The sequence below is a fragment of the Pseudopodoces humilis genome, chromosome 18 (genome assembly GCF_049639895.1).
Source record: "Pseudopodoces humilis isolate 2021_Gansu_Grassland_sample_001 chromosome 18, ASM4963989v1, whole genome shotgun sequence".
Taxonomy (NCBI): domain Eukaryota; kingdom Metazoa; phylum Chordata; class Aves; order Passeriformes; family Paridae; genus Pseudopodoces; species Pseudopodoces humilis.
This window is the reverse complement of record NC_142217.1, coordinates 11,384,099-11,407,026: the sequence shown is the minus strand read 5'-3', so window position 1 is coordinate 11,407,026 and position 22,928 is coordinate 11,384,099. Positions and strand designations below refer to the sequence as shown.

Below are 22,928 nucleotides of genomic sequence, written 5' to 3'. Positions count from 1 at the left end.
CTGGGTGAGCTCTCAGAGCTCCACAGTGTTCAGAGGAAAGAGAAATGCTATGCCCCTAACAGGAATAAAACATTCCCTGCTATACACTACACTCCCAGCTCCTTTAGCAGGAGTGTAGTGTATTTCTGCATCTTCCTTTGGGTCCCTGCTCCCTCAAGTTTGAACACCAGCCTATTAGGGAGTAACATCCTTTTCAGGTACTGGCATATGGCAATACAAAAGTTGGTAGCAGCCAGTCTGTTTTCAGAGTTGTAATAAACTCTGCAGACAAAAGACTTGGGAATAAACAGTGTGATTTGTGACTCTTCCTGCCATGTTCAGGCAAGCAGCCACATCACATTTGTGAGGACTGTTTATATGAGCAAACACTACTTAGAGGGAATATCACTTGTAGACTTGGGCCCAAATCAATCCATTATGGCCACAGGATAACATTACAAATTAAACTGTAAAGCAATTAACACCATACATACCAGAAGTCTGTAAAGACCTCACCTGGGAGTATGAGGTCTCCTAAAACCCCCTTTCTGCCCTGCATTTTAGCTGCATTCAAGATAACACCTTAAGTGCCTACTTTTCCCCCAGATGATAAATTATAATTATAATGCTAAAGGCACCTCAAAAACATTCTTGCAGCTCTCGAAATCCTCTAACAACTTCCTCGTCATGAAAGTCCAATATCTAGAATACTGATTCAAGACCAGTTTTTTATTGCTGCAATAAAGCGAGGAAAACAGAGGGAAGGACAGTGACCAAGAGAACAGGCAGCGTGAGGGGGGCAATTACACATCACAGTATCATAGCCAGTACCATAACCTAGTTTTAAATACCCGTGGTTATGAAATTCCCACAAAGCCCTTCAAGAGTGTGCCAGTATTACTTTATCAGAAAGATATTCCAACTGGCATTCTTTAATCTCACAATCTCTGGACTATTTATGGTCCACAAAAATCTACAGCTTCCCACAGCCTTCCTCAGCATCCCTCCCCATGAAAGGCTTGTAAGTCAGTTCACAGAGGAAAGATGACTGGGGGCAGTGTTTTATTGGGTGTGTATTTAAAACAAACAGAAAACTCCAGCGTGTAGCAGGAAACTCGGGCAGAGCACTAGACCAGGATTCGGGAGAAAAACATTTGTGTCCATTCCTGAGGGGGTCTCAGGGATGGGGGTCTCCCTCCTCTGCTTTCCCTCATGTGCGGTTGTGCTGTGGAAGGACCACCCCGCACCGCGCTACGATAATTCATTCTGACTAATTAATTCCTACAGAACCTTCACTTAATTGCGGGGAGGAAAAGTTTACCTCCGACTTGGCGGGGCACTTACAGCAGAGCTGCCTCCAGAGAAGACTTCCACACGGCCGGGGCTGGGCTTTGGCGGGGCCGGGGCTCCCGGTGAGGGAAGCGGGGCTGGGGACGGAGACTGGGGGCTGGGGACGGAGACTGAGGGCTAAGGGCTGGGGGCGGAGGCTGAGGGCTGGGGGCGGAGGCTGAGGGCTGAGGCGGCGCTCGGAGCGGGCGGTGGCCGCTCAGGTAGGGGCGGTCCAAGCGCTCCGCCCGCCCCGCCCTGCCGTATCGTGCCGTGCCGTGCCGTGCCCGCCGAGCCGAGAGCGGTGATGCGAGCCCGGCCCGGCCCTCCCCGCTCGCCGAGCCAGTCCTGCCGCGTCGGGAGCCGCGGTGCGCAGGGCCCGCCCCGGCGGCGCTGCCCGGCTGGTTCCGCAAGTTTGTGCCAGCTCCCTCACGGGAAGCCGAGGCTGCCGCGGCGCTGCGCTGGGGCCGGGGCGCTCCGCAGGACCGAGCTCTCCCCGCCGGCACCATGTCCCGGGACCCCGAGGAGGTGAACAAGCTGACGGAGAGCACGTACAAAGTGAGTGCAGGACGGGGAGGGGCTGCCCGTGGCCACCTTTGCCCGGGCACCGCGGGAGGCGCGGGGCAGCCGCGGCTCCTCACGCGGAAACGCAGCAAACTTTTGTCTTTTTTTTCCCCTCCTCTTTACTTTTTTCTCTTTACCTTTTCCTCTTTACTTTTTTTTTTTTTTTTTTTTACTTTTTTCTCTACTTTTCTTGGTCTTGGTTTGTTGGTTTTTTTCTTTCCTTCTCCTTTTTACCCCGCTCCCCGTTTCGCTCCCCGGGAGGGGTCCCGCCCGCCCCGCTGTGTCCGGGGCTCCGCCGCACCCCCGGGACAAGGCGGCTTCCAGAGCGGTTTCTGCCTCTCCAGCAGGCTCGGTTCACCAGCCGGCCCTAATTCCCTCGGTGTGTTCTGGTGATAAGGTGGTTTGGAGATCCTGGTGGTTGTGGTCCTCTGCTTGAACCGTTTCTTCATACGGGCCAGAGCCTAAAAATGGCTTAACGCTGAATTAAGTTGCTTGCCAGCGTCCCGAGATGATAATCAGATTTATGATGGTGCACCCTAGCACTGCCTCAAAGTACTGACCGCTGTGGGTAGTTCAGTTCATGTTGGGAGGCTTCTAAACTCCAAAATGCCTCGGTATTTGTAAATTAAAAATATTCTGTTTATGGGCACCAGACACTTGTTCTGAACTTTTTTTCCCTGTAAACACACTGTTTCCAAAACACAGCAATTCTAGTTGGGAAAAATTCCCTTGAGAATCATACTTTTGGATGGGTAGTGAAGTAATCCATAATTGTATCTATAATCCTCATTCTGTACAGTGTGTTGTACCAGAGAAAGCACTCAAATTTGCATGATTGAATGCATTTGCATATTTAACTTACAGCTGTATTTGCAGCTTTGAGCCCTAAGGAAAGCTTTCTGATGGATTGTTCTATTTCACTATTTACTAAATTTTTCTGGTTTATTATCAAATGTTTTCATATTTCTGAAGATGTTGTCATCAGCATTTAAAGGTTTCCAAAAACATTGCTAGGAGTAAATTTTGCTGTTACTTTTGTTGTTCTTTGACGCACATTTAAGTTAACATTACCGCTCACTTTAAGCAGTCCAGTTATATTGGGGTCACGTTGTATTTGCTGTTTACTTTCTTTGGACTTAGATATCAAATTCATGCAAAACTACTGAAAAAAGTGAGATTATCTGGCTATAAATTTTGTCCTCTGGAACCAGAGCAGATAATTTTAAATAGTCTGGTGCTTTTTGGTATCGGTTACATTTGTGGCAAGGCCATAAGCAAACATAAATTCCCCTCTCAGAAGAGCACCCTGTAAACACAGGCTCACAGAAGAGAAACCTGGGAAGTTGACTGTTCAGGGCTGTGCCAACAAAGGAATGCTCTCCTCTGTCTATTGACTTCCAGAATGCAGTCAAAACAGTTTTACAGAGGAGATGAGGGAAGATCTCCTGTGTGTTTTAATGGATGTAATTTAAAATGGGCTTTAAAGGAATAAGAGACATCTAAATAGTAAAACCTTCCCTGTTCAGTACTTATTTCCTGGTAAAGTTTACATTTTAGTTTTGTTTTCTCTAATTCGTCTAATTCAAAGGGATCTTTAAGGTTGAAATAACAAGGAAAACCACGAAGGAACACAAAGTTAATGTTGACAGTGTGATGAAATGTCTCCTCTGTAGGTATTTTGAGAGGTCTGGCATGTTGCATCACATAGCTCGTACTCACAGGCCTGGAAACCCTTCTGCCCTGCCCTCATTAAAAATTGAAACTTTATCCAGATAAGGTATAAAGGCTGCTTCAGATAGAGAATGGATTCGGGGTCCACTTTAAAGCAGTTATTTCTATATCAAAGTTGAAATCTTGAAAACAGTTGGTTACCCTTTAGGGGCAGGAGCCTGTGTATTCAGCACTGGCTGGGACTGTAATCACAGCTCCCCCATCTAAAACAAATGAACACCTCTTTGTGCCATGCTCCAGCCTGTGTGGAGAGTGTGCTCTCCTTTGTTCAGCAGTGCTCATGGCACTTCTGCTCTTGCCTGTGCCATCCTAGCAGTGCACTGCTGAAACACCGTGCTGGGATGGGTAAAATCCAGAGCAGTGGGTGTGCTTCTCCTACCTCTGAGACTAAAGGCTTGGTCTGGGCAAAAAACAATTCAGTGCAGCGCAGTGATGGCATCTGTGCTGCAGGACCAAATACAGGCTTAAGACTTCTCAAAAAATTCAAGTTTTGGGTGACCTGGAGAAATAATAGAAAATTAAATTGAATACCCCGCCGGCCTGCTGTTTTCTGGGTGTGGGGGAGTATTGTGGTTTTTTTCTTTCTTACAGTGCTAATCCATTGGATTTATTAAATGCATAGTAACCTGTGTTATACAAAGCTTCAAAATATAGTTACAGAAGTCATCAGGTGGCTGAGTAATGCCGTTTTATTTTTATCTTGTTCTTCCTTTCTTCTGGCAACAGCACCAGAAAGTGAATACCTCAGTGTTTTTCAGCTAACCTGACTAAATAAACAGCATAATTCACAAATGTGTGTGCACACACAAAAACCAGGGCTGACATTTGCCCTTTATGTAAGACCTGGAGAATCACTTTACTGCATGATAGGAATGGCACGTGCACAATGAAGCCCAAGGGTGTGGGAGCCTATGACTAAAGAGGGCCACAGCCTCCCTTCTGCCAAGGAGCTGCTGAGAGGTTCCCTGGTATGACACTGCCCTGCCCGGGCAGCGCCCTGTGGGGACCATGTGGGGGGATGCTGTGGCACCCCCTGACGCACAGATGGTCACTTGGTCACCCCAGGTTGTGTGTTGTTGTGTCCCTCTGCAGCCTGTACAGGTTTTCTGCTGTAAGTGAGGGAAAACTGCTTGGCATCTGGCTGAGATACACAGAATGCAGGGGAAAGGGACAAGACAGGAAAGTGCTGAGGTACAGACCTGCCCTTCTGCCTGGATGGGCCGAGGGCTGGGCAGGCAGCTCACAGACTCTTCCTGTGGGGTGAGGTTTCCAGAGCTCTTGATAAGGCCATGATTGGTGTTGCTCATCTGGGATTTAAAAGATATATCTCATGGTATCCAAGTAAACCCTACCCAGAAATTTTGATTATCAACCAAAGCACAATTTAAAAAACCCAAAACACCTCCCCACCAAAAAACCCCACTTTGTTCTCCCTAGAAGCATTGAGAATTATTTTGGTAGGCTATATTGTTTTATCACAGAAATATATCTGATAAATTCAGTTTAAAGTCCTAAATTCCTTGTTTCTGTATTTTAAAAAGACTCACAATTATATTAAACCACTGGACTTGTGTATCAAATGTCAAACTCACCGATGGTCCCAGCACAAGCTGCAGTCAGGTTATTGCTTTGCATCCCTGCATTATAAATCTAACTTGGGGGAAGTGGAGCCTTTGGGAGTTTGTATAAAATCCAGTTCTTCCTCAGTACAAATGATCTCTTCTGCCCTTATTTAGGGTTATGCCTACTTGATGTCTATCCTTGGGCATGTGTTCATAACCTGAAAAGGTTTGTATTTGAAGCACACTGATGGATGATGTATTAAGGTTTCTCTTAAACTAGAAATGTTTCATCAAGATGACTAAGAATTAGTCATAAGAATTAGTCTTTCTGAATAAACACTGGCATCTTGATTTTGTCTTTTCCATTCTGTTAAACCTGTTTTAAAATAATATTAAGTTAATATACAAATATAGCTTAACATGAGATGTGCTGAGGGCTGAACTGTGCCCTTCTGAACACTGTATTATGGATTCCAGGAGCTAAAGGAGGAGATGAAATGCACTAATGTACAAAATGCTTCAAGTGCAGTAGAGCACAGTATTATTTCCTTTTTGTACAGCTTTTGAATCTTCTCAAGGTGGGGGAGGATCTCAGACATTGTGTGGCAACACTAGATACTTCTTTAAAAATTTACTCAATTTCAAATTGAGGAGTAACAATTTAAATCACTAGTAGCTAAACAGAGCTTAGCTATGAATAGATGTAGTGATGGTAATAGGAGTGATGGTAGACATCAGGATCTACTTTTCTCTGGTAGTTTCCTAATTTCAAAATTCTACCCAAAGATGTTGTTATTCACTCTTCCAAGGGTGCCTGCAGGATGTAAACGTGAGACTGCAGGGAGTCTCTGCATTGTTTAGTTGTGTGCATACCTGCTGAGCTATTGTTCAGTGAGGTGTGTCTGTAAGTAAAAAGCAAAGCTGAGCATTTACAGGAAGGCACTTTTACAATGGCTGTAATTTGTTTTGAAGATTAGTGTTGTTTATATGACTATCAGGAACTGCGGAAGATAGAATACCCACACACAACAAGTGGAAATTCAGGACTTCTTCCTCTTCAGCCAGCTCCACGCTACCAGGCTGGATAACTCACACTTCATGTGAGTTTCATGTGGTGAGGGGAACACAGCAACTCTTATAACAGAGTCTATGAGGATTTAATGACTCAAACGACCAGAATAGGTTTCCCTTATGCTTTTTTTCCCTTGGAAGGTCGCTTTTGCCAGCTCTGAAGGTCTCTGCATAAAAGATGTTTGCAGTTGCCTGTTTTGAAAATGTTTCCCTTTATTTCCATTCATCCTAAATAATAGAAAGCTGTAGAATCTGATCATGTGCCTCCTCTTCTCGTTAATTATTCTGTTCATGAGAGGTAGTGTGTCACTAGAATATAGGACACACGATTGACAATTAGGAGGCCCTGTTTTTGTGCCTCACTGTACAGACAAATGATGTGATGTGAACCACTTTATCTCTCCCAAGCTCTCTCTCACTTTATGATGTTTATTTGGATTAAGACAAAGGTTTTATTTCCATGTCCTTGTACACCAAGGCAGATAAAATACTGTTATTTTCTGAGATTTTTACAATTTTACATTAATTGTTCTCCTGATCAGAAATTTTTCTCTGTTCCTCTGTCCTTCTTTTTGAGAAGTTTTGAGATCTGGCTTTATTGTATTTATTGTATTGTATTAATTGAAATTTTGCACTGGTGTTCAGTCCTACACTTTTTTGTGACCTTTTCCTTGGACTAAAAGTAAGAGAAGCTATAAAACTGTAAGACATGGTAAGAAAAAGTAGCTGTACAAATTGATTTGAGTTGCTCTTGTCCCCTATAACTTCTGAACCTGAATAAAATACTACAATAATTTATCTGAAATGTCTTGGTGATATCAAATGTATAGCTCATTCTGAAGAGGGAATTTCCCGTGACAGCTTCCTTTTTTGATAAAGTGCCTCCAGATACTTCTTCCTGGACTTCAAAGACAGCCAGTGGTTACCTGTGGTTAACTGTATAGAAAGACCACTAGACGTATCGCCAGGATTTTTATTTGCTTTGAGAGTCTAGCCTTCAGTAGAAAGGGAAAAGATCACATATTATGCTTTTTTCCTGATGTATGAAAGGGAAATAATCTGAGTATTATTTCATCATGTCATCTTGGAGACGTGGCAGGGGGGTCAGGGAGAGTTAAGTTTTTCTATCGAACACAAACCCTTGATTGAGATGAGCCTTGCCCAGTGCTGTGAGGATCAGCTGATGCCCATAAACCGAGCTGTGGAACCAAGCAGATTCCAAAGGGGAATTTCCATTGCCGAGGTTTTTGCCGTTTCTCAGGCGTTCACGCCCAGGGACTGGTTCTGCTAACAATCAACCTCTGTGGCAGTGCAAAGCCTGAAGCACTTCCAGAGACTGCCTGGGCTGATGGAGAAAAGATCCATTAGTTGTGCTCCTTCCAGCTGCTGCAGGCGCTGGCTGTAAATTGCTTCTTCACCTTTCCCAGTGGTTTTTTGTGTACCTTGAGCAGGTGTGATGTCCTGGAGCTTTTCCTCTGAGTTCCCTGTGTTCCACTGGACCTGCTGTGTCTCCAGAGCGTGGTCTGTGTCTGTTGTACACAAATTCCTGCAATGGATCAAGAGGTCCTGTGAAAAACAAGAGCTGTGGGGGCTGGCTTCAGAAAAGGGAGCTATTAAGGGTAATTTTACTGGGGTTTGTTCACTTCTTCCTGAATGAAAACAGCTGACACAGGTGCAATCGCTGGTTTGAAATCTGAATTAGAAGATGTCGGGAAAGCTGGAATCTTTACCCCTGAATGCTTAAGGGCATTAAGACAGTCTTTCCAAAGAAAGTCATTCAAAAATGACAGTCATTCCAAAAAGCAGTACTCCAAGGCCAATAATTATCATGTTATTCTTAGAATTTTGGGGTAGGTGGCAATAAGGGGTTTTACTCTGTAATTTTTTGTTTTGAGGGGTTAGCACAGGCAGAATCTTTCAAGATTTTCAGTATAGAGTGGCAATTCAAGGTGGCATTGGGATTCTTACTTGCCATGGACACACACCATCATGGTACATCTTTTTTTCCCTATATCCTTGAAAATACAGGACTCTTTATCCTGAAACAATTCCCCAATTCATCTTTTTTTTTTTTTTTCCTTGTGATTCACTGACTCCGTGTAAGTCAACAGACATCGTCTTTAGTACACAGCTGGGAAGAAAGAGCAAAAAGTTGGAATAGGAAGAAACAGCTTTCTCCTTGGAACAAGTGTCTCACAGTCAGAGTGCCTCAGCAACGAGGAGAGCAACAGCCACAGCAGCAGCACTGACAGTAGCAAATTCAAGAGCTGGGGCAGGAGGAGGAATGTTCCCAGACACCAGAGCCTGAATATCCATCCTGCTAAGTTGTTAGAATAGCCCTTGGCATTGTTGGCTCAACCTGAAACAGTTTTCCCAAATGATTTCTGGATGTGGTTTGTGAGTTAACACAAATCAAGGGCCTGGGGACAATAGCTGGTTTGTTTGCAGTGATTGCATTTGGGTGGGTGAGAGTTTAATGGGACAGACCAGAAAACAATCCCAGTTGCATTTAATTTGTACATAAAGGCAGTGGGACCAGGTATTGTTCTGTGGCTGCTTTTGATGTAATTTATGCTATACTAGTATTGGAATCTAATAGTTTTATATATTTTTAAAATATCTATATTTTTATTCAGTGTGACTGTTAGAGTATTATTGGAGTTAATCCTTCACTTTTTATGTTCATCAGAATTCAGGCATAGTGCTGTCTTTGAAAAATAATAAAATTCTGTCTGCATGGCCTTGCCTGAAAATCAGACAAATGTGACAGTATTACTGTTCTTTTGGAGTCCACCTGTGTACTAAATATAAATATTTCCATTCTGTTAATAGTGCAACAGACAAAAGCTTGATAGTATTTCACATGTCTTGAGTCTTGTATTTCTTGTAAACAGAAAGCATCTGTTTTGATTTCCTTGAACTTGACAGCTCTTCTGTGTGAACAGTAGTGAGTGGTGTCATAAAAGTATTGCCATAAAAATAGTAAGAATAACAGAATGGTATCTACAGGTATCTAATGGTCTTTTCATGACAATATCATTTCACAGAGTAATGTCATAGCCATAGTTTTGTTAGGAAGATTCTGGGGAAAGGAGGCCTAGAATTTGCAGGATGTAGAATTTGCTGGGAATGAGAGCAGTCCTGCCTGGAGCTGCTGGATTTCAGATTCTGGTTGTTTCAGCCAGTAATTGTATTTAACAGTGAAAGCAGCTGCAGTGAATTTTTTTTTCCCCCTTCTATTTAAATAAGGTCATCATTTTCTTTCTGAGAAAACCTTGACTTTGCACAAATTTCAAACAAATAAAAAATGCAGCAAAAAAAAAAACCCAAAAAAACCCCAAAATAGCTGATTTCCCTGAACGCATCTGTAACACAGAAACCAGGAAGGATATGAACCAGAGATCTGGTGAAATTTTTCTTCTTTTCTTTTCTAGCTTTTTTTTTTTTTTAATTTTTTTTATTTGGAACTCAAATGTTGAACTATTGTCAGAAAGTTGTTGTCTGAATTTATAGAGCAATTAGTGGATAAAGGTTTTTCTCTCATTCCAACATCACTTACCATAAAAGATGGTCTTGCACAAACTTTGATCACAGACTTGATATCCTTTTGTATTATGAACAGCCAGACTCCTTTTTGCCCCCTGTAGCAATAAGGTTTTTTCCTATTTGTTGATCTTAAATGCTCAGTTTCTTTTCCCTTCCATCCTTTGTTTTCCTGTATCTCTCCAATCCTCCAATTTTCATCCATCCATGGACTTCTCAGTTGTAAACTAGGCCTGAGTGACACTGAGATTAATATTACACCCACTGTGGAATTGCCTTGGCTATAACACAAATCTTGTTTTCTTTCACTAGAATGTTATGGAACAGTTCAATCCCGGACTGAGGAATTTAATAAATCTGGGGAAGAATTATGAAAAAGCTGTTAATGGTAAGTTTTCCAGGTGCTACATTTAGAAAGAATATTTAATTCTCATTTAAATATATATATTGGATATGAGAGATGTGTATATAGGCTTAATTCCCAAGATGAACTTTGGATGTGTTTAATTAAGAGGAAAAACCCCCAACAAGCACAAATATACAAATACATGCACCTTCTCTCCAGTCTTTTGGGGTCTTTCCACTGTCCTGGAGAAGTTGCATCACAAACACTTAGGCACAGAGCTCCTGCAAAATAAACTGAAAGTGGCTTTAAAGTAACCCACATTGAAATAATAAGTGAAAAAAAACAAAGTTATGTAAATAATGTGTTATTTTTTTTCTCTCTGAAAATACCTTCCAGAGATATTTCACATTCTTAGGTCAGTTCCTGCTCACCTTCACACGTCACTACTTAAGTAACCCTGAGTACAGAACAATGTGAATTAGTTCAAGCTGCAGAGTGGATTGATCTGTTGTTGTTGTCCATACTAATCTTGATGGTATCTTTTTCATTGAGTCAAAATCAGAATGAATTTGAATCTAAGGACCAGTCTCTCAAACATTTTAGAATATAATTGCATGCTCCCATTATTGACTTCAAGGAACAATCCAAGTCCTTTCCAGGACTGGGCTCCAGACTCCCAGAGCCTGCACTGTGGGGCCTGTCAGAGCCTGCTTCCCATGCAGACCTGTCAAACTGCTTGATACCATATTAAAGCCATGTAAAATCTCTAATTTTGCCGCACTCAAGCCTATGGCACATCTTTCCCCTCTGTGTAATGTAGTCCTCTGAGAAACGGGATCCTGCAGAAGTAGTGCATAGCCAAACACATTGAAATCTCTCTCCATGCAAATTTTAGACCTGGCTTGAGAAAAAGATAAAACCAAAGCCTGCTGGAGGTGAAAATAGGGAAATGTTGACTTATTTGTGGCAGTGTCTAGCTTGATGGATTAACATATGGTTACCTAGTACCTGACCTTAGGAATTACAGGTAGTACCAGAAGTAGTAACAAGTGTTTTTGTATTAATTTGAAATATTTCTATACTGGATTCTGAGGGTCCTGCTTCTCACACACTTTCCTGTTGATATGTTACATTTTGGCTTTTGTTGCATTTGCCTTTAAGCCTAGCTGATAAGGCATATCTAGCATGAATGCTTATTTTCAAATGAATATTTACATCTACAGTGTTGCAACAACTCTTGCAAAGTCATCTTTGGACTCTCATAAATTGGTAATCTTTTCACCCTAAGTTCTGTGTAGTGTAAATAGATCTGTAACAAGGAGTAAATACTCTATTGCTAATCAAACACCTTGCAGCTTTCCAAAAAAGTTGGAGTATGCTGAAAAAGGACATAAAACTTACGAGAACTCCAGATGTGTTTATAATATATTTTTCTACACTTTGAGAACAAAAGGTAAAAAAAGCCTCCCTTCATGCAGAAGTAATTGATATGCCATAGTACTGGTGGAGGGACTATGCAAGTGGGGTTCTTGACTTAGCTTGATTAGCACAGGGAAAATCACACATTTCCATCCTTTTTTAGTATTTGTATTAGGAGAAAAGAATGTCTTGGGGCTGTTTTGAGAAAACACAGATAGGAGGAGTTAGACTGGCATCAAATCCTCTTGTACAGGTGGCACACTGCTCCATCAGCAGCACCAGTATAATTCTTCTGCTCAGAAAGTTTGAGTGCAGAGCACCTATGAGACAGAACTTAGATAGAAATCACCCTTTCTAATGCAACAGAGCCTCAAAGAGAATCTTTGTTTGATTTGGAAAATTTTCAGGCTTCTCAGTGAATATACTGTTTGTTATGCAACCAAAGATGTCACATTACTAGTAAAAACTAGAAAATACAGATCTGTAATTGGCAATTATATTCCTCTCAAAAAAAAAAAGTAGTATTCTGAACTTAGCAGTGAGGCTCTGCTTAACTTTCACTTTAGGTCAAAAATGTACTACTACAAAAAATTATGACAAATAACTTCAGTAAGTTATTTTTCACATTAAAGCTTGCCAGTTTGTCCTTGTTATTTCTTTTCTTTGTGGTGTGCAGATCAGTTCTATACACAGAAGATGCAAGGCAGCCACTGTAGATCTATTCCCTGTGTAAGATGTTTCTCCCCACTGGCCTCCCTGCAGCTTCAATCCCGACGTTTCTCTGTTCATTCCAGCAAAAGTGGCTTTGCTGTTTAAATCTGCCCTAGCCAAGAAATGATTAACTGGGAATAACTGAAACTTGATGGTATATATTAAGAGCTTATTGCTTCCTGTAACAGCCAACTTTGGAGGGAAATGATGATTTGTTTTTGAGGGGATCCACATCTCCCTGGGACAGCTGCAGGTTGGTGGTGTCGTGGCCAGTTGCCATTTCCCAGGTCCCTGGTCTGGCTGGTCACCACAAGAGACCTCAGCAGGTTTTGGATGTTTGGGATTGCAGTTTGGGTTTTTCCAACAGTTTTCTCTGTACCAAGGAAGTTTGCTGTGCCCTGACCAATGCAGATGCTGATTGCCTCTGGGTATGCACAGGAGCTGGTGCTAAATAACAGGCTGAAACTTCATTAGTATATTCTGGAGTTGTCTTTTTTCCCTGGTTTCAGATCAGCAGGGAGCACAGAGACTTTGGTAACTTTCTCTGACAGAAGGATTTCCTTGTTGCCATATATCCCTCTCTTACTCTGTGCTCTGGATGATGAGACTTCATAGAATGGTGCATTAATAAAAATGGAAGATATTTTTTTAACAGTTGTGTTTTTTTCACTCACCCCCAGTTATGGTAGTGGCTGGAAGAGCATATTATGATAGCCTTGCAAAGATTGGAGACATATCAGCAGATTCTCCAGTTTCAAAAGAATTAGGTAAGTGAAAATTCATTTTTTAAATTACTCTGAAGTATAAAGTTTATTTTTGCTTTCCTGCTGGCAGTTCACAGAACAAATGTGAAGTAGATAAGGATCAGTAAAAGTATGTTCTACTCTTACATAACACGGATGGAAGGGATTTGATGCTTTTAAGGCATATTATTTCTCAAGACACTTACAATGTTTTGACAAGATTACCTTTTTTTCCCCTCCTTTTGTGAATATAGATCTTCCTATGCATTCAAAATCATGTATTTTTAAGCTCATGTAATTCTAAAGTAAATAGGAAAAAACATGCATCTTGATTTTTAATGCAGAGGTGAAGGTTGAAATACTTTTGTAACAGAATATTGGTATGAAGGGTCCTCGTGTACAATAGCAATTCTAAGCTAAATTTTCTGGTTGAGTGTCATTGTGAAGGGTTCAGTTTTACTTCACTGCTTTTGATCAAGTGTATCACTTAAAGTTCTCAGGTGCATTTATATTTATTTTCTACTTGAGCTTTTGAAAGAGAAACTATAGACTCAAAGACAGATTAATTTTACATTAATATAAATCCACCTCAAGTTCTGTACTCTCCTGAAAAAATTTCTGAATATTTGAAAGATCAGGAGCAGCACTTGACCTTGACAACTTCACTTCTGTAGGCTGAGCAGTATAATTGCAACACTGGGCAAAGGAGTACAAAGTATTTGTAGTATTTCTGACAAAAGATTCTCGTGTCACTGCAAAGCAAAACACTGGGACCTATACTGCAAAGAGAAAACACTTTCTTAATGTCTCATCATTTGCTTTTTGACAAAAATATCTTGATGACGTGTCTTGCTTCTGAACTTTTGATTTTGGGCAATGTAGGACCCTTCCAGTGATGAAACTTGAATCTTCTCCTGTAACTCACAATAGTTTGTTAATTCAGCTGATTACAGTGGATGGGCTTAGTGATTCTTTTTCATAGCTCTGGAGAAGTAGAATTGAGGGGACAGCCTCCTCTTGAAAGGTGGCCACTGGTTTCTGTGTGGCTGCCTGCATTTTTATGGTTTGTTCTGAAACCACTCGTGGGTGAGTGTTGAGGTCTGTGCAGAGGGCTGGGAGCGGTGGAACAGCAAACAGGGCAGAGCAAACAGTCCCGACGAGTAGCTCCTCTGTTTGCTTTGCAGGCTGTTTACAGAAAGCAGAGCTGCTGCTGTCAAACTACAGAACAGTTAAAAGAAATGGCTAATGCAGAGTTTTATGAAATAGTAGAAAACACACAATTACAGTTTTTGCAATCAAGCAGTTGGCCACATGCATGGAAGCAACTGATTTATGACTTGTCACTGTGGGACATTGTCTGCTTATTTGGAAATATTGTTATTATTGGGTAATCTTCTGCTGACTTCTGAAAATAGCTGGTTTTCCTTGTTATTTGGCACAATAAAGAATTGTGATTGAAAACATATTTTTGTTTAACTATTAATTCCATCCTGCAATTACAAATCTTTTTCAAGATATACCATATCGAGAAAACACGGCCTTCTTCCCTGATTTCTGTTCACCTTCTCCTTCAGCTGTTACTGCAGAAAAGTCTATTCTTCTTAAGGCAAACAGTAACTCTGGATTTCTTCCAACATACTCTCTGATGGAATACTTAATTTAGAGATAAGGAAAGTCAGTGAATGCTGGAAAGGGTAGGATAGTGTGGTTAGGAGTCTGTGACAGATCATTTGCATTTTCAAGAAAAAGTCTTACAAGTTCTGAAGCTGGGCTACAATATTAGACTATTTACCAACGATATATGATATACCCAGGTGTCTCTAAAAGTACCTGCTTGAAAAGAAAAGTAATTACTGTGCACTTCTGTGTTTTAATACTATTGCAGTGCATGCTGAGCAGTATGGGATGCGTAAGGACAGATCAAACTTTGCACATTTGTGGATCCTGTAACTCCAGGGGAGCCCCCTGTGCAAACCTCATCCATGAGTTCCTTTAGACTTGCCAAAAGACAAGTGGTTGACCACTAGCAGCTCTGTCATGCATAATACTTCTGTTATCTCTGCCAAATTAGAGGTGGTTTCACAGTTCAAACCCAAACCTGCTGGGTGACCTAGAGCGTATTCACTGCCAATGTGATGTAAAGATTGGTATCAAACCCACAGCCAATCCTTCCTCCTCACCAGGAAACACAGAACCTGGGCTTCTGAGATGAGACAGTAAAATGGACACCAGCCCCACAGCAGGGTAGAAACAGAAATGGAATAGAAATAAAGGAGATCTTTTTGAAGCTGAGGGTAGGAAGCAGAAAGGCTGGAGAAGTCATGGTGGAAAAATCAAGTAAAAATGCCAGATATCCTTTCTTCAGTTGAATGAGATTGGAACAGAAGAGGGAAATGAGAATGAAAAGGAAATCTGGATATTCCAGCTGATTCAGAGCTTTTGTATTAAGTATCTCTATCTTTCAAGTCTGGTTGAAGCTCTCTGAACTATTTTAATACAGAATAATTTAAGCAAATTGAGGAAGTAGAAGAATGTACTGCAGTCACAACACAGTCCTTATGAATAAGGTATGAGTTGATTGAGTTGACATTCTTTCTAATTTTGTATCTCCCTAAATTTCTGAGCTTGTAGTCCCTCAGACTTGGCTATGAGCATTTAAAGAACAGAATCTGAATTTATTGCTTCAAGCTATCCTGCAATATGGAATTTGCATACCTTTTTTCCTAGGCACCTTTTGGAAATCCCTCTAGGAAGAAAAGATAGAAAACAAGAAACTGCATGTTTAAAAATGTTAAGATTTCATACTATTCAAATTCCAGCAAACCACACCAGCACAAAATGCTGTGTTTCAATAATGCAGTAAAACCAATTTCACATAGGCACTTCACCACGGTGTTAAAATAGTAACTTTCACATGTTGCTAATTGTTTTTGTCTTGCCCAAAACACAAAGGCTTGTGGGGCTTTGTCATGTCAATTTTTAGTGCTTATCATTTAAATAAAATCTCCTCTAGTAACACAGGCTGTCTCTGTAGGCTTCACTTGCACAAGGAATTGGGAAGTTATTTCCTGCTTGCCTGTGGAATTCTGCTTCTCATATCTTCCCAACTATCTTCTCCAGCACCTGCCAGTTATTGTAGCTACATCTCATTTTATATTGTGGGTGTAAAGTCCCACTTTGTTGTGTAGCAACGGTATCTACAGCAGTCACCCACAATTACATTATGGGTCTGTACCCAGAGCTTGTTGCTCAAGAACTAAGGAGTGTGAACTATTAATTGCTTGTCCAAATAGTAAAAGAAAGAAAAATATTACATTGCATGGTTTTGATCAGTGGAACAAAATTGCAGAAGATCAGTGTGTTAAGAAGACAATCAGAGGAGACAAAAGTCTCTTCCCTAATCTAACCAAGACTGATAATTTATTTAAAGATTACTCTAGTTTACAGGCATGTTTTTTTATAGTTGCACTGTGTTAAAACTTAATTGGAAACAGGTATGTGAGAACTTTAGCTCATCTGCAGTCTAAAATGTAAGAATTTGGGGAAGTTTGGGTTCCTTTCAGAAGAATTTTTTTGGTTAAAAACCACTACAAATGATCTAGAGGAGCAAGTATTGAAGTAAAAGATTGCTCTTTGTTGTGGCAGTCACAAGACAGAGGCAGGGAGAAAACCCCAAAGCTTCTCCTGGTGCACAGAGGAAGTGGAATTATTTCCTGACAGAGCGTGAGCCCTGAACTTGATGTTCCTCTCAATCACAAAAGAGCAAACTGTTCTTCAGGTTAAAAGACAGGATTTGAACACATTCACAAAACACTTTTGCCTGTCAAGTGGTGTAATTTTAAAGGTCTCCACAACTTTGTCGTGTTTTGTCAAATACAAAACCTTGTGGTATAGTAGTACCACTTTATTTTACACAGTAATAGTGATTTCAGGAATTCTGTGACACGAATCAGGCAGGGGTTCTCTATATCCATATTTCCTTTTTCTGAGAGCCTTTATACATCCAGCTATTGGGGTAACTGCATATTGGTTTGAGGGTCAAGGCTGATAAACCTTCAGTCAGAATAAACTAGTGGTTGTTGGTGAATAGACCTGCCATTTATCCAAAATTTGGCATTTTTATGAATATCTATCAAGTTTGTACATTACAGTTCTTGAGTAGCATCTAACAGTTTCACAATGAACCTTTAGTAATTTTTATAGCTTTTTGTAAAGCAAACAAACAATTTACCATTTGATAATCATGTTTATTTAATATTAATAGAATCAGTAGTGTTTGATTCAATCTGTAAAGAGTTGTGATTTTTTTTTTTTTTTGATAACCACTTTATTTCAGTTTTGCAACTAAGTGAAACTCTGTGGGCTTTTCTCCCTCCTCATTGTTTTCACAAGAGAGAATTTTCTGCATCAGAAACTGTGAGCTTTAAATGGTCAACTGGTACAGAAAAAGTTTTGGAACTAAAATGGAAAATTCCAATTTTGCTAAAACAAACATATCTACTTGCTGAAAAATTTCTAATCAGACTGTAACATAAAGCAGCACTTTCTTTTTAAAATATTATCTTGCTAGTATTATTCAAAACTGTCTATTTTCTTCCTGTTTAATTAGCAAAATTGCCATGTGATTGGGAATTTTTCAGAGCTGTAGCTCTCTCTTGTTAATTCTGGGATAAAGCACTCACTCTCACCAGTGAGAAAACCAAGCAGAAAAGAGAAAGTCCTGTGGTTTAGGATGAATGTAGCTAGCTCCACTTCCATTCAAATAAAAAGGGGAGGGAGGAGAGTTGTTGGCTTACTTTAACACATCTACACTGACCCTGTCAGCTGGAGTTGTGTTTCACTTAGAAAGATGACACCATGCACTCCTGCGGGTGTTTCAGCTGAGGAGGAGAGCTCTGACATCTTGTCCTCTCACTGCATCCCTGCCATCCCTGTGGAACCTACCAGCTTCCTTCGGAATACATTGCGACAAATAGAAAGGAAAGCGAACCATGCCAGCAACTGCAGAACCTTTAGCACCTCATCTGGTGGAAACTTCTGGGACACCAGCTTAGAGGCTGCAGTTTGAGTAGTTAGAATCAGGACAGCTTTTCCTATGGAGCATTAATAAAAGAGTTTTCTGCTGTATTTATAATGGAATTTAATTGGAAGAAGCCGTTCCATTCCTGTGCTATAAAAGTAAACTACACAGAGAGCTGTCTTGAAAGGGAAATACAAAGTATTTGTGGGGTTTCACAGGAACAAGGTTTAGTATCTTCCAGTTATACAGTAACATTCCAGGCTTATGCTGCTAGTGTAAGTTCTGTAATATTTCCCTGATAGAATGTAAACAGGAATGATACTTTCAAGAAACACAGTGAACAAGGGATGGGTTTGTTACTGAACATAAAGAATGTTCAATACAAATGGATCCTGCAGTTTGTTCTTACAGAACCACCCAAAAAAAGTTTGTTCTGTATACAATTATATCATTGTAAATTTTGTTATCTTGACATTTTCATAAGTTACAAATTTTCAGGTTCTACAAATGGCTGATGGGAGGAAGCAGAATATGAAAATAACACAAGGCTTTGGTAATTGCAATAGTGCCAGAGAAAAGAAAGAAGACAGATATTCATAGGATTTCAGTAATATTTTTCCAGCTATTTTTTCATGCTAAATTAGATAATAGGCTACATTTTTCAGTCAATTTTAATATTTTATTACCCACCTACCCCAGTCCTACTGCACCCTATAAACTGAAGCCGATTCAGTTTTTAGTCAGTGATAAGATGGGTGTAACACTCCTGCAGTCTGTAGCCCTGGCCTGCTCAGGGTGGGTGTGTGGTGGTGTCTGGGCACCTGCAGCTCTAAGAGCACCTGCCTGTGTGCCCTGGCTCTGGGCTTCAGCACAGAAACTCCTCATGATGCTCCTGAGCACACACCTCCAGGGAAAAATACATATTCAGGACACCTGCAATGAGTGAGACTTGATATCTTCGTGCTGCGCCTCAAAGGCCTGTGAAGGGACTCCTTAAAGAATTTCTCACTGTACTGGAACCCATAAATTTCATGTGAGCCTCACACTTCCATCCTGCAGTGGGAGCCCTGGGCCTCACCTGTGTGTCCATGCAGCGTTTCCAAGGTTGTGGCCAGGTCAGAGTGATTCCTGGTGCTCTGTGTGTGCTCCCCCAGCCCTGAGCCCAGCCAGACACGGCACATCCCCAGCGTTCAGGAGATTGTTCTCTCTCACATCTCTAAGTTAAGGATGCTGAGCAACCACAGCCTTTCCTCACCACCAGCCCCAGGTAAAATATACCTTTGTTGAGAAAATGTACTTACTGTGCTCTCAGTGAGACAATAAATGGAAGGTAAATGACAACTTTGTGAGGAAAATGTCATATTTGTAACTAGCTTGTAAATCCTTTAGTGAAAGTCTAACTATATTTAGTCTGTACAGTCAGCTTTTCCCGCTGAATTATTTCTCAACAACAAAAAAAAAATCCGGTATCCATTGTAGATGTCAGTAACAGTCCCACAGGGAAGGGCAGGAAACCAAAACCGATTGTCTTGGACTTCTGAGAAAGGGAATTTTATCAAAACTTTTGACTCAATTTAGGTGTGGGTTTTTTGGGTTTTTGGATACTAAGATTAAGACTTTGGATGCTAAGACTGTGAAACTCAGTAGCAGTTCCAAAATGCTGTAATGAAAGCTGCAGTGATTCCTTGTGGGTTATTGCATTTCATGTAACATTTATAATGATGACTTAAATATTTACCCTTTCTGGTACTGGCAACCCATAAAAACTTCAGTTTTTGCTGGTTAGCATGATTTGTTTGTTCCATTCCTGCTGTAAAACAGAGATTAGCTCTCTTGTATGATCTTCCTTAACTAATCTGCCTCAAACCAGCAGGGTTTCATCCAGGCAAGTTCAGACTCGTGGCTGTATTGTAACTTCATTTTTTTTCACCTGACTTGTGTGAAGATTAGGAGTTACTGCACACCACTGCAGCTCAGGTATGAAAAGCTGTGGTATACAGAGCTTCCAAGGCCCTATGAAAGATGAGTCTCTGACACACAGACCTTAATATATTGTGGGTTTATATGTTTGGGTAAAAAAAAAAAACCAAAAGTGCCTGCAGCAGACTTCATATATATTAGTAATGGAGTAACAGGTGGAAAAACATGTTTTTAATTTTTCATGCATTATTTACATGGCATATGGTTTCCCTTTCCTTTTTTTAACATTAAAATTTAGTTTCTGTGCCTACCAATCATCTGAGACAAGCTGAATATTTCATATTGATTAACATCTGTTCAGTGATACATATGTTTAAAAAAATTCTAATCTCTGAACTTTTTTTTACTAAGAGATCAAAACATCTTGTGAGAAATGGGGGAACTAGACTGCAGACTGAACTTTGCTGAATCTGCAATAAAATCATATTCCTCTTTAGAATACAATGTGAGCTAATGTTTTTGCTCCTTTTAAAACAGGAAAACAGGAGCATCACCCCAAGAACAAACTCAGAGTAACTGGAAATCAAAATGGTCTTGTTAATCTCATAAGTATTCAGTCTTGTCTAGCCTTATGTGGGAATAAGTAATGGATTAGCAGTTCATTGCCCACTTTATAGCATGGTGTGAATCATGTCGTACTTTCCAAAATCACCTGTGTCCAGCTGGAAGAATTTGGCATTGATTTTAGTCTTAGTAAAATATATTTAAAAAGCAAATTGATCCTTGGGTTTAAGTGAATATTGCTTATAAACAGGCATAGCCTTTCTAAGGTATAAAGAGCTGAGCAGTATTCTGTCTCTTTCAATATTTAAATATCCCAAAGTTTTAAAGAAAAATAATAATTTAAATTTAAGTAATTAAAATTCTGTTTTCTGTACTGGGAAAGTCCTTTGTTATGTGGTCCTAAACTATTTCACAAGATGACCAATGAAGTTTTAGGACAAGAAAAGGGTGACTATATATAGTCTTGATCCTGGGTTACAAAAGGAAATGATATCATAAGAGGTGCTAGGCTACTAGAATAGAAGTGAACTGTGTTCTATCCCCTCATTGTTTGCCTAATTATGAAATGGGAAAAGGATCTTTGAATAAGAGGATTCTTTGATTTTATTTCCCATGCTGAGAGCAATGTGTAACCTAATGACAGGCAAGTGTTTGAGAGAGTATTGCCAAGTATGTGTCAGTGAGATACAGACAGGCACTTGTACACATAGGTTATATATGTACAGGCAAATGTGTGCATTGCAAAATAAAGCTAATATTTGGGAAGGACAGAACTTAGTGTACAGCATTTGCTGTAAAAGTAAAATGCTGAAAGTCCCCTTTGGTCCCACTGATGCATCTTGTGCCTAGAAAGTTCTCTGCTGGGTAAGGCAGCTGTGACTCCTGGCCAAGTGTGTTGGCTGTGATATAGCTGGAAAGAATTCATTTGACTGGATAAAAACAGAGGCTGAAGTTTTGGGCTTTTTTTGGGTTGGGTTGTCTGGGGGTGTTTTCATACAGATGAAAATTCGATTGTGGTCAACAACACTTAAAAAGTCAGCATGGGCTATAATACGTTTTTTCCTTCTGGAGACATACGAGGAGCACAGCAGCGAATTCCTGTGGGAAGGAGCAAGTGGAGCACTGGGAGTTCATCAGTTCAAACACCATTAGTGCCCAATTCACCAAATCAGCAACAGTGTCCTGCACAGCATTATTTATTGCTTACTGGGTTTTTCTGGATGTGGAGGCAAGATACTGAGACTATGTAGACTTAGGCATCTTGCAGAACTGTTTATCTCTTCTGTATCAATGAGACTGTGAAGTAATTATTCATTTCCCTTAACCCTTAATCTGTTTTAAATTAACTAACTTATTTGCTTATTATATCACAGAAACATTTCTGTTGTTCACAGCCTTAATGAGAACTCTGCATATTTTAAAATTAATCTCAGAATGCCATTTAGAATGCAAAGCTCTCCTTGCTTCTCTTTTTATTTTATTTGCAGATTTTATTTATGTATGGTTCTAGCTGCCTCAGGGTATTTTATCTCGTATGTAGAGTGGACTTAAAATACTTTACTATACTTTTAAACCTCTTCCCCTTTTCTTGATTGTAGGCTTTATTATTTTTTTTTTCCTCCCCTTCACCTTCTGCAGTCACCTTCACAAAATGGCATAGAATGGTCATGTGTCAATGCCATTTTGTAAAATGAATTACAGGGAGATTTACTCCTGAATTCCTGTTCCATGTTCGCTCATGCAGTAAAGAAAGGCAGACTTGACCTAGTCCTATTGATTTATGTGCATATTACTATTAATTCTACAGATAGGGGAGTGTGTTAAAGCATTCAGGACAAATTTAATCAGAAGAAAAGTGTAGTTAGAGCAGGGCAAGTTTTACTTTATTTTATCCTTCTTTATGATTTTCTTCCTTCATGTGTTAAATTCCATTAAAGCTTTTTGGTTTCATTAAAGCATCTGTTGCACAGTTAAATCCTTCCTATCACAGAACGATAAATTTAACATGTTTGAAGCTTAGCAGATGTTTTGTTCAGTTATATTTATTTGTTACACTGTATTCCTTTGAAACTTTCTATTTTACGACCTCCTGGGGGCTACTGTTTTCAAAGGACTTTGTTTCTAACATTCCCATGTCATAAATGCCTTTTTTCTGGGCAGAGGGTGACCTGGAGAAAAGAGCATCTTGCCAGCAATAGCATCTAATAACACACTTGGACTGTGCTGTCTCCTTGTGCAGCTTTGACTCAGCCTTTCATTCTCTTGTTTAATAGAAATAATTATGTGTCTTCATCTCTAAGATACAAAGTTAATCAACCTGCCCTGAATACAAAACAGGACAACAGGAGGTAAATGAGTGATATAATTAAGCATTTTGCCTGTTCCCAGACATCTAAAAAAGTCTCATTATTAAGAGACCTGAAATTTTT

The 22,928-nt window shown here is 40.2% G+C and overlaps 1 protein-coding gene across 2 annotated transcripts in view; it reads left to right on the top strand.

Annotated features, from left to right (window-relative positions):
• The first annotated feature begins 1,564 nt into the window (after positions 1-1,564).
• BAIAP2L1 (BAR/IMD domain containing adaptor protein 2 like 1) overlaps positions 1,565-22,928 on the top strand; it is a 34,636-nt gene continuing 13,272 nt past the window's right edge. For both annotated transcript variants that reach the window (XM_014252494.2, XM_005522973.3), the window contains exons 1-3: positions 1,565-1,863; positions 10,089-10,164; positions 12,933-13,019. In XM_014252494.2, coding sequence (XP_014107969.1) covers positions 1,813-1,863; positions 10,089-10,164; positions 12,933-13,019 — 214 coding nt within the window. In that variant the 5' untranslated portion in view covers positions 1,565-1,812. The remainder of the gene's footprint in view (positions 1,864-10,088; positions 10,165-12,932; positions 13,020-22,928) is intronic.